At 38.7% G+C, this 14473-nt stretch overlaps 1 protein-coding gene across 8 annotated transcripts in view; it reads right to left on the bottom strand.

Moving 5' to 3' along the window:
- The window catches only part of MITF (microphthalmia-associated transcription factor), a 215292-nt gene that overhangs the window by 17801 nt on the left and 183018 nt on the right, over positions 1-14473 (bottom strand). For 4 of the 8 annotated variants that reach the window (XM_012655777.1, XM_012655776.1, XM_012655779.1 and 1 more), the window contains exons 3-5: positions 9807-10034; positions 8646-8729; positions 6448-6543 (exon numbers count right to left, since the gene is read on the bottom strand). In XM_012655777.1, the coding sequence (XP_012511231.1) occupies positions 6448-6543; positions 8646-8729; positions 9807-10034 (408 nt within the window). Of the gene's footprint in view, positions 1-6447; positions 6544-8645; positions 8730-8761; positions 9475-9806; positions 10035-11070; positions 11222-14473 lie in introns of those variants that run through there. The other 4 variants (XM_012655780.1, XM_012655781.1, XM_012655783.1 and 1 more) reach the window with 4 other exon arrangements.

Here is a 14473-nt window from a genome sequence, read left to right as displayed (position 1 = left end):
AGACTCTGTCTCAAAAAAACAAAAACGAGGTATCTAGTAAAGATTGTGCTAAGTAGAGAACCTTTCATCCTCTCAAATGACCATTAACATATAGATGAAAATACACCATGAAATAACAATAGAATCAAATGTGCTTCCCCTCATTGGTAGCCATTTGCAGCTATTCTTATGATGGCTTCTAAATGCATACTCTATGAACTAAAGCCCTAGCTAAAGAGATGGGGGGGGGTGTATGCGGAATATCACCTGTGGATATTTCCCCACAGGTGGATATTTCCCCACAGGTGAATCTGACACTGGCTCTAATGGGAGTGAGGCCGGGAGCACAGACACACCAGCAGCGCTCAGCTCTCTCTTTTGCTCCTTTTTGAAGGCAGCATTTACAGTATGTGCATAAAACGTAATACACACAGCCCCTGCACACATGCAAAAAAAACAGACATTGTGGTCATTTAAAATGCCCTTGAACCGCATTTCAAGGCCTTCTAACTAAGGAACTGATAAAAAATGACTTTGATTATTAGCTGTCATTCCACTAAGTGGTTTTATTTGAAATAGGTCACCTTCTCAGGGTCAGCCTTACTCTGTGTGTATTCAGTTTTATTCTTGTCCAATTTAAGACAAAGCGAAAGGAGCTCACGTGTTTCAACATAGCACTATAAAGGGCCAGAGAGACAAACTTATAAAGTTGTTATGACATCTGGTAACTCTTCTGGATTCCAAGGCTTAAATCCTCTATCTTCCTTGAGTTTCAGATTTGGGGAGAACTTCTGGGTTTGAATAAACCAAGAATGTGACTTGAAAATTCAAAGCAATAAGCTAAAAAAAAAAATGATTCCCATAGTTCTAGAAATGCAAACAATGCTTTCATATGCAAATTGTTTGCAAAATACGTAATTGTGTTGTTATGATTATTTGTTAGGGATAACTAATAGCAAGTGATACATATCTGTAAGTCATCAATGGATCTACATTGAACAGACATCTACTTCTAAGCTGCTCTGGAGCAAGAACATATTTTCTAACTATTCTAAAAAATAATGCACAGACAGGGTGGGAAAGAGAGCAGACTGGGGTTGGAGTGACACATAGACAGAAATGGACTGGGAGGGGAGAAAAACCACAGAGAGGACGGCTGCGATTAGCATGGACTGACAGCAGTGCCACCAATAAGGGAGATGAATTAAAATCTCTGTAACAAGATGCTTCATCAGGCACTCTGTGGAGGTCAGACATAGTTACTTCCAGTCAAAAAAGCAGCTTGCGTCTCTCTGTCTACTTCTCTAAAAATTTCCTGCATCGGCTACTTTTCCAATACTTGCTGATTAGGAGTGGGCTGCTTAGAGCATGCCAGAATATTTTGCTGAGGATCATCTAATTTTGTGGGTGCCTACTTTGGGCCAGGTGCAGAACTAGAACGGCATTTTGTACATTTTCTCTTAGTGAGTTCTACAGAAGGAAAAGCCAGGGTTCTTACCATGGCTGCATGGAGGATTTTGGTAGGAGGCCCATGTCCCATGTCCCATGTTAAAAGCAATAAGAAAGAGCAGTGTCAACATGCTGATATCAATCAGTTAAACAATACAATTTTCAATTTATCTCCAACTGGGCCTGAGGAAATAAATACCCAGTTGCTCACTGGCCAAATACAGATACTCCAATCTACAAATTAATAGTGCAGAGATGAACAGCCTGTGCTTAGAAGTCAAAGACCCAGATAAAAATCCTGCCTCTGTTACTGACTTGCCATGTGATGTTAGGCACGTTTTCTAACCTGAGGCTTAGTGTCCCCACTAGAAAAGTGGCAATCATTCATGTCACAGGGGTTTATAAGATTTAATAGAGATAAAGCAGGTAAAACACAGTGTCTCTAAGTGATCAATACAGTAGCTGCTATAATAATTCAGTATTATAATTTTCTAGGAAGTACTGGATTCGCACTTTACAGTTTGGACAGTTGAGCTATTTTCACTTTGATCAACAAAATCATCTGCCATGTTGATTACTAAGTACACAGTCAACCATTAGACCAATTTTACCAGACTGCAATGCAAATCAGAGCACAGGAATCAGGGAGTCTGCAGGGTGAAGGTGACTACTCATTATCCCAAATCAGGGCTTCTCCACTAGGTGTGATTTTGTCCCCCAGGGTCAATGTCTGCAGACATTTTTTGTTGTCACACCTGGGGGCGGGTGCTGCTGGCACCTAGTGCATAGAAGCCAGGGATGCTGCTAAATGTCCTAAAATGTACAGGCAGCCCCCCACAATAAACACTTATCCATCCCAAATGTCAACAGTGCCACAGTTCAGAAACTGTGTCCTAATGGTGGCAGATGTCCTTTGTATTAATGGCTATTATTTGTTGAAGCTACTAAAAGGAAGGTTGATTAAAATAATGTAGCTTTCTAATTAAAAACCAGTCTCCTAGTTATGCATTATAATGAAAGGATTCTGTGGTTCTTCTTCTGGGTTAGAGAAATTCACCCATAAATACGGTTAGCATCATAATTAGGTCAAAATACCACCTGTGGAGCTAAGAAAGGGGAAAAGACATCTTCTGTGAACATGGATGTCTTGCATCTTTTCTGGGTTTTTACCCAACACATGAACCTGACAGACAAGATTTTACCTCCAGAGCACAAGCTGCGCAGTGGACAGATGAAAGCCACACAGTCTAATCGGGGCAAATAAAGAGAAGGTAAGCGTGCCTGGGTCTGTGTCCCAGTCATGGTCTGAACTGATTTCTTCAATGTGGTGCTCCACCAAAACGAATATTTTTCCAAGTAAACGATAATTGTAAAATGTTATTATTTTTTTCTTTCTGGATGGTCCCCTTCTCTGAATATCAATTGAGCACCATTAACACGAGCAAACTGAGACTTTTATTCTTTGTTTGTGATGGTACAAGAGGGCCCTTGTGCTCTCAGAATAGTTATTTCTAGACTTCGATTCCCTTAGGATAGTTTCCTCTCTAAGTGTTCCTTCCACTTTATTTTTTTAAGTAGTTAACTTGAAATAAAGCATTTCAAAGAATCAAATGAAAGAAAAAAGTGCCTAACATGAAGAGCATCGAAGTTAAACTTTACTGTGGGAAAAAAGTTAAAATGTTAATAGCTTGTAGTAGCTTTTTATTTAATTTTGACAACTAAAACCCAAGTTTAGCAAGAGTAAGAGCCAGCAACTAATCTTTAGTGAGAGTTCATCATGGCTAAACTGTTTTAAATGATTTTTGTGGATTATCTCTTATAATTTTCACATCAATTCGATTGCAGTAGATGCTATGGTTATCCCCATGTTGCAGACAAAGAAACTGAAGCAGTGAGGTCAAATAACTCACTCAAGAGTATGCATTCAGATATCTGGCTCAGAGTGTGGGCTCCTAACCTTGAAGTTATATTGCGTTTCCCCAAATAAGAAAATGTTGTAATAGTTTTGTTGTAAGAAGACTCCAATGGGGCCATATTTAGCCTTTTACAGCATGGGAATATAGAACAGAAATCGATGCTGGCATAAAGTCAGTGACTTCTGAGGGTGGCTTCCAGATACTCCTCTCCCGTCTGGGAATTTTTTTTTTTCCTTAAGGCAGGGTCTCTCTCTGTCGTCCCCGCCTGGAGTGCGGTGGCCTCATCAAAGCTCACTGCAACCTTGAACTCCTGGGCTCAAGCGATTCTCCCGCCTCAGACTTCTGAATAGCTGGGACTACAGGTACACACCACCATGCTCACGTAATTTTTCTATTTTTTGTAGAGATGGGGGTCTCACTCTTGCTCGGGCTGGTCTTGAATTCCTAGCCTCAAGCAATCCTCCTGCCTCAGCCTCCTGAAGTACTAGGATTACAGGCGTGAGCCATGGCGGCCCCTGGCCCTGGCTGGGAATTAATTCAACTCTGCCCAGGGGATCTTTCCTATTTGGAAATTCCCTTGAGATGGCCTCCCTCTTCCTGAATTATCCTTCTCTACTTGAGGGCAAAAGGAGTCTCCCCCTTCTAGACTGGTCAGCCCCGTGAGAACAGGGAGCATACCTTACTCACCTTCGCATCCACAGCACCTCACCCAGGGCTTGCCACCTATTACGCATGGTAATAAATGCTAAATCAATCTTTAAAGTAGTTCAGGAGCAGCTAGATAATGAAGGAACAAGACCTCAAAGCTAATGCGGACTGACTGAAGAGACATGGGTACTCATTCTAAAGGAGAGAAGCACACAGGGTCATGATGACTATTTTCAGAAGACTTGTCATGTGGAAAAGTTCTCCATGAAGCAAACTGGGACTCATGTTGGAATTTATAGGGAGACTCATTGTGAGGGATATCTTGATCATTAAGTATGATGTTATTCTAACATAAATCTTGACACATTATAGTGTATGATGAATATCAACTGAATAAACAAATACTATTAAATTATTTGAGATTATAATTAATAAATTACACTTCATAATCTAGATAATATTATTGAGGGCCACTTATGTTTCCAATGCTAAATGCAATACATGCTTTATCAAGTGAAATCACCATGTGACGTTATTTAACAGCCCCATTTTACAGATGGGGAAACAAGGAATTTCAAGAAGCTAAGCTAACATGCAAGGTCACAGAGCAAATGACGGACTTAGAATTTGAACCCAGGTCTGGCTACGAATCTCTAAACCCTAACCATTGTGTTTTACCGCTTCACTAGGGAGGTAGGGCAGATCCTCCATTGGAGGTTTCCCAGAAGCTGGATGCCTGATTTTTTGGTGGGGAGTATGATGGATATGCAAGAGAAGGTCAATGCATGGGGTTCTAGGCTGGATCAGATGACTTCAAAGGTCCTCATAATTGCACACACACAAAAAAGGCAATCAATGATTTTACAAAATCATGTCAATTTTACAGTCTGACCACCCTCACAGAAAAGTTCCTTTGAGATGACTGGGCCATTGCTAATTAATGCTGCTAGAACAGTGAAACATTATAAATATACCCATGTCTTTGGGTGTATTTATAGATTCCCTGGTGCAAGCTTCCCCAAGTGTTTTGCTCATGTTCATCCTAGGCTTCTGACTGCTGACAAGCAGTTTGTCTCATGGGATGCACCAAGTTGGAAGCAGAAGGGGTCCGTGGAAGTCAACCAGGGATCAAAGAGGGTGAGAAGAGTCTGTCACAGAAACATTTATCAGAACGGCAGAACGTTTGGATCTTCGAAAATCAGGGAATAAGTTTAAATGGGTGGGAAGTAGACAAACTCTAAAGATCCTAGAAGCAGCTTGTAGGTTTCAAGGGGAGTCCTCACCCTGCAAGAGTTCAAGTAAGTGAACTTAAGGAACTAAATCAAGATGGAAAAGAAAAGAAAATGCCAACTATAAGATTCAATTTGCTGAAGATTTTGGTGTAAATAAGTAACGACTATCTTGTTCCTTGGCCAAGGGAATTTACTATTGGAAGTTAGTCTTCCTTTTAAAAAATGTTTTATTATGGTAAAAAATAACCACATAACATAAAATTTGGCATCTTAACCATTTTCAAGTGTACAGTTCAGTTGTGTTACATATATTCACATTGCTGTGAAACAGATCTTCAGAATTTTTCATCTTGCGAATGTGAAACCCCATACCCACTAAACAACAATTCCTCTTCTCCCCCTCCCCCTCAATACATGTTAGTCTTTAAAACACTATTTATTAAGTATTGGTAGTATCACTGTTCTCAGAGAAAACAGAAAATGATTGGCGTGAGCATTCAAAGACCAAGCAAGCAGGCCTGGCTTTGACACATCCAAGCTATACAACCTTGTGCAAGACTGTCTAACCTAGTTACAAACTAAAACTGAGGGCACTAATGTCATCCCAACTTGACTCACTGAATTACTGCAGTAGGACATTGGTAAAACAATAACATAAGAAAAAAATGAAAGGAGTAAAGGAAAATAAATAATATAGGCAAGACTCCAAATTATAGAAAAAAATAAGTAACATACAAGAGTACATATGACCACTGGCTTAGGAACTATAATTGGAATAAATTTTGCTGTTGAAGAAAAGTAACCCCAATGGGCCTCTATCACCTACAAATAGTAAAAAAAACACCTTCTCTAAAAACTGCATTAACTTTTTCAGGCTAACTAGAACACCACTGTGAATAGTACAATCCACAGTGGTCCCTTGGCTGCAGTGTACTAAGCTGGGCATGAGATCGAAGGGGGAATTGGAAGGCCTAATGTCCTACTGTAAGTATTCTTGGACTCCAGGGAATGTTAGAGCTTTATCACGGGGTTACTGATAAACTCATCAAAAATTCTTAATTTCTAATATCAAAATCACTTATGTGTTATTCTGGGATAATTCTCCATTTTATCATTAGTAAATTTCTTAATGAATATATTGCAAAGGTAAAGTAAAAGTCTAGGAAAAGAAGACAGAATACTAGAAATATCTCAAGATTTTCTTTAAGAAAAAAGATCAATACCGTATTTGCCATTTGCAAGGCAGGATCCATCAAGCCCAGGATTTCTTCATTATAACTTGATTCTAGGCTAATGATGTCATCAATTACATCATCCATCTGTAGGAAAAAGGGCAATGGAAGAGAGACAGAAATAAACAAAAACCATGCAATGCAACCCAAAAAGAGATCCATGGTCCTTGCTTACCCAAAGCAATAATACTCTTTATTTAGAGTCTAAGAAGTAACTGTCCCCTTCCCACTAAAGTAAAAATATAACTGAAGACCATTAACACTACTGGGTGATGAGAATGATACTTCAGCCAGCATTAAATGAATGATTACTAGGTACCAAGCACTGGGCTCAGGGATTTTCATAGGCTAAGTTATTTCCCCTGACAATAACCCTAGCAGGGCTGGTACTACTGTTATAGCGATTTTCCAGGTGAAATAAATGAGAAGCAGCTTGACCAAAGTAAGACATCAAAGGATGGTTGGAGCAAGGATTTAACTCATGCTCTCAATGACTATGCTAAACTGCCTGCCCTAAACAGGAAAGATGAACCGGGAAACTTCATCTTGAATGACAGTTGCCACTTCATTTCTCCCTAAAGACTATGCCTCATACCCTTCCCTCACCCTCCCTGGAGAAGGAAAATGCAGATGGTAATTCAGTTCTTTGGTTTCATAGGCACATGTGGAGAATGTGGCTCCCAGGCCACTGACTAGCCCTGCACTGATCTTACAGTGACTTGTAAAGTAAGTATCTCTTTGTACAGCTGCCAGAATGCTTGCTCCTCCCCAAGGAGTATACAAGGACGAGGTTATCATTACAGTCGTGGAGCTGACATTCCCACTAGATCAATTTTATTCCTGAAGTACCAAAACATCAGTTATGATAATAAACAACAGTGATTACATGTGCATTGCAGCAGTTGCAAAGAGAAGTCTGTGAAAACATTTCTTCGTAAACACCTTACATATCTGAGCTAGTTGGTGTGTCTGTGCTTGGGGCTACATAGTGCTTCGTCGGTACGCGATGAAACCTCAGGACTCACAGGGATGCTCCTCTGTGTCTTTTTGTCACTTCCCTTAAAGAGGAGGGGCTCCGACAGCACAGGGCTGGGGCTGCAATCCTGGTTCTCCCACTCTCTAGCTTAAGGGCAAAGCCTCTAATCCTTAAGAGCCTCAGTGTGTCAATCTAGAAAATGGGGGTTAATAATATTTGTTGCCTTATTGGATTCTTGTGAGATTTCGGCACAAACCATATAAAGTGTTCACAGTGCCAGGAGTATAGTAAACACTTAAAAAATGAGTCTAATTAAGTGACTCTGAGAAGAATAATTGGTGGCCAGTTAGAAATAACTGCTAGCATACTGTTTGTTAGGTTCCATTTCTAGGTACACTTTTACTTGTTTTGTTTGTGTTTAAGAGATGAGTTTCTAATTGAGTTGGTCAAGAAGCAAATAGGCCAAGGGAATTAAGAACAACCTTTCTTTGTGATTTTTAATTTTATTTTGAGGGACATAAAATTAGTGGGCTTGATGTGATAGCATTTTTAGAATAATTTTTTTTTTCTCTTATGACAAAAGTAATGCAATTTGATAGGAAATATAGAAAAGCAAAAAAATGTTTTCTGTTGCTTATTATTCTCTCACAATGTCTATACACACACATAAATACATAAATGGACATAGCATAATTTTATGTATCCATTAAATAGGATGTTATAGAAGAAACTTTACTTGGGAAAATATCCATTAAATATTATTAAATTAATAAACAAAGTTTCAAAATATATGTTCCATGATATTCCATTTATAAAACAATACATAGATCACACACATACTTTTTAGTTTTACTAATATCCTATGAAAATTATTACCCTACAAATTTGCATAACATACATTGATGATGGTAATATAAATGAAACATGGTATTTTATGTCTTATTTATTAAAATTTATGTATTTGAATTACTTTTTGGTGATTTAAAGCAACTTAGGGGAAAAACACATTTTAAGTTTAATTTCCTTGGTCATCATTTAATCATGAGATACTATGAAGAAAATGGCCCTGTCCTTAGTTTTCCCTATTTAAAAAAATAAGAAAAAATCAATGGCGGAGGAAAAACCCTTAAGTCATCAGGGAGGTGTGATTAGCCACAAATATAGATTCTCATCACAAAGTGTTACATCCTTGGGCTGCCGAGTCAGTCAGTACCTGCATACACGACGCTCGCGAATGAGTGTTCATGCCTGGGCACTCGCTCTCCGCCCTGTTTTGCTCTTCAAACTTATAAAATCCCTGCAGGAACACAAGCAGAAACAGCCCATGACTTGGATTTGCAAATGGCTTTTCAATGACATGTTCTCACGAGCCTGATGACCCAGCAACAAGATGAACTAAGCTTTCAAACAAAGTGGAATCGGACCAAGACATGAAAGAATGAAGGAAGAACTTGTGTCAAATCATCTTGCTAGATGACAAATACGGGCAGAGGAAAATAAGGCGGTTGGTTTGGGCACAGGGGAAAAGACTTGGTCCCTCTAGAAACTGAAATCAATACAGCGTTAGGAAAGTCACCTCTGAACTTGCATAAACATTTCAGAGTACAGTAGAATTCCACTAAAATGAAGCTCATCATCTCATAATTTGGAAATAACAGGCATTAAATCACAACTCTCCTCTCAAGTATTTTAATCCTCCAAATTTTGATGCAACAATTAGCTTGAAGGTATGTTTGAGTTTTGTCTCCAATCCAGCCTTTACAAAAGCAAATTTAATGGGCAGTGGCAATTTTATCATGAAACGGAACGTATCCAGCAATTAAACTTTGGCTTTTCTGTTAAGTTCTCATGTGCTATGTTATTCAAATCCATTCACGTACATTCCATGCTTTTTTTTTTCCCAACTCAGGGAGAAATAAAAATAATATTCCAGACGTTCACAACAAGCGGAACTTCTAAACCGCCTGTCCCACACCTTTTCTATTTTTGCCTTTCCTTTTCCACCTCCCCTTCTCCTCTCTGCATTTTCACTGCTCCGTAAGCTGAAAGGCATGGAACAGAAGACAGCACTCAGCTAACGAAGAAGGAAGCAAGTGGCAGGAGACAGTGCTCTTGCCTTCACGTTCCACTTAGAGCAAGCCAGGTCTCCCGTCATACGCCCTAAACTCAATAACCCAGAGACGGGGACAAGAGGCTGGAAGGCCACAACCATGTTGGTGCATCGGGGACAAAGACTGCTGAATGTGGCCACGTGGACAGACTCCAGTCCATAATTAAGTGCGGGAATAATATCCAAGAGACAAGTTATTCAGTGTAAGAAAATAGGAGAGGAGAGGAGAGGAGAGGAGAGGAGAGGAGAGGAGATATGAATTACCTCTTTTTCACAGTTGGAGTTAAGCGTAAGCATAGCCATGGGGCTGTTGGGCGCGCTGCTCCCCGGCACCGGTGGCATGACATGATCGCCAGGCTGGTTTGGACATGGTAAGCTCAGGACTTGGTTGGCATGTTTATTTGCTAAAGTGGTAGAAAGGTACTGCTTTACCTGCTGCCTTTGGGCTTGCTGTATGTGGTACTTGGTGGGGTTTTCGAGGTGGGTCTGCACCTGAACATAGCCATGGGGGGGAAAAGAAGACGGTGTTGTTATTTTCGAGTTTCAGACAGTTCCTCTTGCAGGCACAAATATGAAACTGACCAGTCCACCAACAGAATAAATTATTAAATCCCCGTTATGTACCAGGCACTGTGCTAACGGATTTTGATATTATTACAGTTGAAAGTCTAACTCCTAGGATTTGAGGTAATACTTTGCCCTATTTTATTTCTCTGCTAATTAATTATACATCTCTTTCAAACCTTGTGCCCTTCTTTTCCTATCTAATAATTAAAAGTTTGAAACTATCTGCAGGGCAAAAATTTCCCCAACACACTTGAAAGGGTTTATTAAGATCAAAACAACAATCTAGAAGAAGGAGTTATAACTCAGTTTATTTCACTTTCCTTGGCAAACAGAACAGCTTTCTGTTAAAAAAAAAAAAAAAAACTCCTTAAGAACCAACTGTAAAATGGTTGTAGAAAATAAATAGAAACATTCTGATGATTAAATCAACTAGCTGTGGGTTAATTCCTCCCACTTTCATTTGGACATGATTATTCAACATTTTAATTAAGAAAGAATTCAAGGTAAAAAGCAATTCCACATTAAGCAGTTTCTTTCAAATGCATAACATTCATATGTATGCGTTTTTAAAGGCATAACTATCAGTAAGCTACCAGGATACTTTTTCTCCTTTCCTATAAACATTAATACAGAATTAGAAACGCTTTTATTTCTAAAACCATGGTACTCAATTAAAAGTCACTTTTTCCTTGATAAACACAAAGTAATCTTCTGAGCTATGAACAGGAGCTGATGAAGAGAGTATAGCCACACACCAGGGAAAAAACATATCCTTCTAATATTTACGTTGTTCAAAACTACATTGAATTACTTCTTATGTCATAAAACAATAAACAGCATTAAAAGAGTAGATTTGTATTTATCGAAAACAGTGTGCCTATTACAATAACAAAAAAAGGTGGATTAGTCAATTTATTGCATTATATTTCAGAGACTGAATATGAATAAGAATAAAGCTCACCTGATAGTGATTATATTCTAGCATTTCCAGCATAACAATGTTGTAGGTGGCCCCAATCCAACGAGAAACGGGTAGACTATTCTTCCCTCTACTTTCTGTAATTCCGATTCGAAGACTAACTGGCATAGAGAAGGCACTATAAACAAGGTATCCCGAGACACCACCGGAAACTTTATCACAGCAGCCCTTCTTATAATAACCTAAGCTAATTAGTTATGCACGTAAAAAAAAAAAAAAAACCTCGTTCACACAAGGGGCTTTTTTTTGGAAGTCCTACAAGTTTGGTCTTAAATATTGATATCAATTTCCCCCCCTGGCTTGATGTCACGCTTTTTTTCATAAATACAAAAGAACCTTTTTAAGTGATGAGCTATCAAAGTCAAACTCACTGTCAGATCAAGGCCAATTCACTATTCATCTTTAGTTCCAGTAGTATTAATAGACGATTGGTATTTCTCTTTCTGTAATAGGTTCCAATAGCTGGATGCCCCCTTTGCAGGAGACATAGCCTAAAAGCTACCGTTACCCTGGACTATTCTAATGGCCGAGTAACTCTGCCACTTCTGACTGCAGGATGGCCATCATTTAGTACGGAAGAGAATCTGTGCTGAACTTTCACGTCAAAGGCTTCTTCTTGCATCCTGGTCTCGACGTGCACCTTATTCTTAGCTGGGTGGACGTGTGACTGGCCTACTGACCTCACATAATGAAGAAGGGGAACTATCCTAAATAGAGTGCAACACACACACACACACACACACACACACACACACACACAACTGGATGCATAGTTATGTGGAAAAAAGAAATAAATGTCTCTCCAACTTAACTCTTAAACGAGGAAGCATGAAAATTTTTACTGAAAATATCTACTGAAAATTTTATAATTCTCAGGTCTAGAAAAGAATGAGTTATCATATAGGACAACTGATGCATTTATGTTTATTCATTCCATTTATTTACTGTTATTATGTGCTAAATACTATACAAAGTATAGACTATGTATTGTGAACACACAGAAAGCAGATATAATTTCCAGTTTTATGAAATTTATACTCTGGAGTAAGGCAAAAGAAGAGGCAAACTATTAATAATATACATCTAAAAATTATAATAAATGCTTAATACTGCTGAAATGGAGAGATGACATTTTAAGTATAAAAATCTGAAATGCAATGATTTTGTCTACATGCCCAGGATAAGGAAGTCCTTTAGGTTGACAATCCCAAATCGTTTCAAATGACTGATTTAACATGCACACAGTGGTTCACAGAGACGTTTTAAGTTTCATAAAAGGGTCCAGACACGATAATGATGAGGACAACAGACATTACTAAAATAAACATAAAATGAGGGCAATGAGTGTAATGTGCTTATTTCACTATTACACTTAAAAAAGAAAGAGCTGCACATTTAAAAATAAACGTTAATTCACTGGCAGATCCTTATTCTTTAATGAATCAGAACATAATGCTTCAGTAAGAAAAAAAGCAACTTGCTCCCTATTTGGCGTTGTCAATGAGGTCTTTACTACAACCAGGACTGGGTAAGCAGAGTGGGATGTATTTTGTTCTTTTATTGTCAGTGTCTTTTCAGTTTTCAAGTTAAGTTAGAAGCAGATGGCCTATAAACACTATGCAGCAGACGGAACATCTCCAGCTGTTTCCAACCCAAACTCCTCAAACAAGTAACATAAATGAGGGATACGAGCTGTGAGGTAATAAGGAGTAGCGAGGTCTGTGGCAAACCAGAGGACACATGTCTCATCTAAGGGGAACAGTGGATCTAAGCTGCAGCTGCTTACAAAGCCATGAGGGAATACTGGTTCAGTCTAGCTAGATCTCCCAATTTTTCAAGGGTAGCTGGCAATCTGAACTTCTTTTTTAAGTGAAATCCTCTTAAGTTTAGAAAATTGACACCCCATTGTTTTGTTTTTCGTATAGTACAAGACTCAGCCCACTAGTACATGGTCTCTGTTTTACATCGTCTATGAGGATATTCTTCATATTTACATTCCCAGAGGGATGGCCTAGATTTTGAGAAGTTCCTCTTCTGAGAAGTTCCTCTTCTGAGAAGTTAATGTCCAAATCCAGGCATTTCTTGGTACTTCTTTGAGAAATAACATGTCTGACAACAGCCAGCAGAGTAGTTAAGAACTGGAAACCTGGGTTTGAATTCTGGCTTTGCAACTTACTATTCATGTGACCTTCTATAAGTCATTAACTTCTCCAGGCCTTCTTCTCCCCATGTATTCAATGGGAATGATAACAGTGCCTTTTTCATTGGGGTGTTTTCAGCATTAGACAAGATCACATCTCTAACAGGCTTAGAAATATCTAAACAGCTGTTCTCAAACTTTTTGTCTTAGCACCCTTTTAAATAAATACAAATGTATTGTGTTTATATGGATTACATCTATCAATATTTATCATATTAGGAATTAAAACTGAGAAATTTTGAAAACACAAGACTACATACACTAGCACATATCTCACTGGATGTCAGGATGATGACATCTTAACACGTCACGTAGCCTTTGAAAAACTCTACTGTATATTTGTGAAATGAGAGTGAAAAAGAAAAATAACATCTTAGTATTATTCTGAAATAGTTGTGACCTGGCAGAACCTCTGCAAGGGTCTTGGAGACCAGCAGGGCTCTCTGATCACACTTTGAGAGCCACTGACCTAGAATATGGTTAGCATCATCACTGCCGCAGTGGACAGGTGGCATGTGATATAGCCTCTGCAGGTCCCACCTCCCTCACCCAGAAGATGCTACAGGAAAATACTAAGCCTGTCCGAACTCCTGCAAAGCATTATTATGAGGTTGTACAGCCCTTTGACAATTTTAAAAGCCATATAAATGCGACTTTCTACCTTCAATCATATCAATGCATAGCTTTTTAGTTAATAACTTTGCTCTCATTAATTTTAAAACGGCCAATCCAACAAGCATGCAAAGGAGACTATATATGCAGCATTAAAGAGGATGGAAACATCTTCATGATTCCCTGATAATTTCTGCATGTTTTTGACCTTCAAATCAACTACCCACATTCAAGAATTCGGGTAGCAAAGGTTGGGTGTTGCTGACCAGTTGAAGCACAGAACACAAAATAAAGCTAGGATACTTTATACTCGAACCATAATACAGCATTTATTGATGTAGTTTTTATTTCATATGTTAGCTATCTGAATTAAAATTCAAAAGTCCAAAGGCTTTGGAATTTTTCTTCTTTGTTATTGTTTCTATCTTTTTGCCTCTTATCCCTTTCTTCATTCAGATGTTGAATTGATAGCTGGAGAATTGGAATGGATCACCTCCTAACTGTCACACTTTAGCTTCACCACTTCCTGGATAGCGCTGACAGGTTATTTTCCATCCGCCTCACTCTAAAGAG

Source organism: Propithecus coquereli, unplaced genomic scaffold (genome assembly GCF_000956105.1).
Source record: "Propithecus coquereli isolate 6110/MARCELLA unplaced genomic scaffold, Pcoq_1.0 Scaffold486, whole genome shotgun sequence".
Taxonomy (NCBI): domain Eukaryota; kingdom Metazoa; phylum Chordata; class Mammalia; order Primates; family Indriidae; genus Propithecus; species Propithecus coquereli.
The sequence above is the reverse complement of the archived record's forward strand: the minus strand, read 5'-3'. Positions and strand labels throughout refer to the sequence as shown.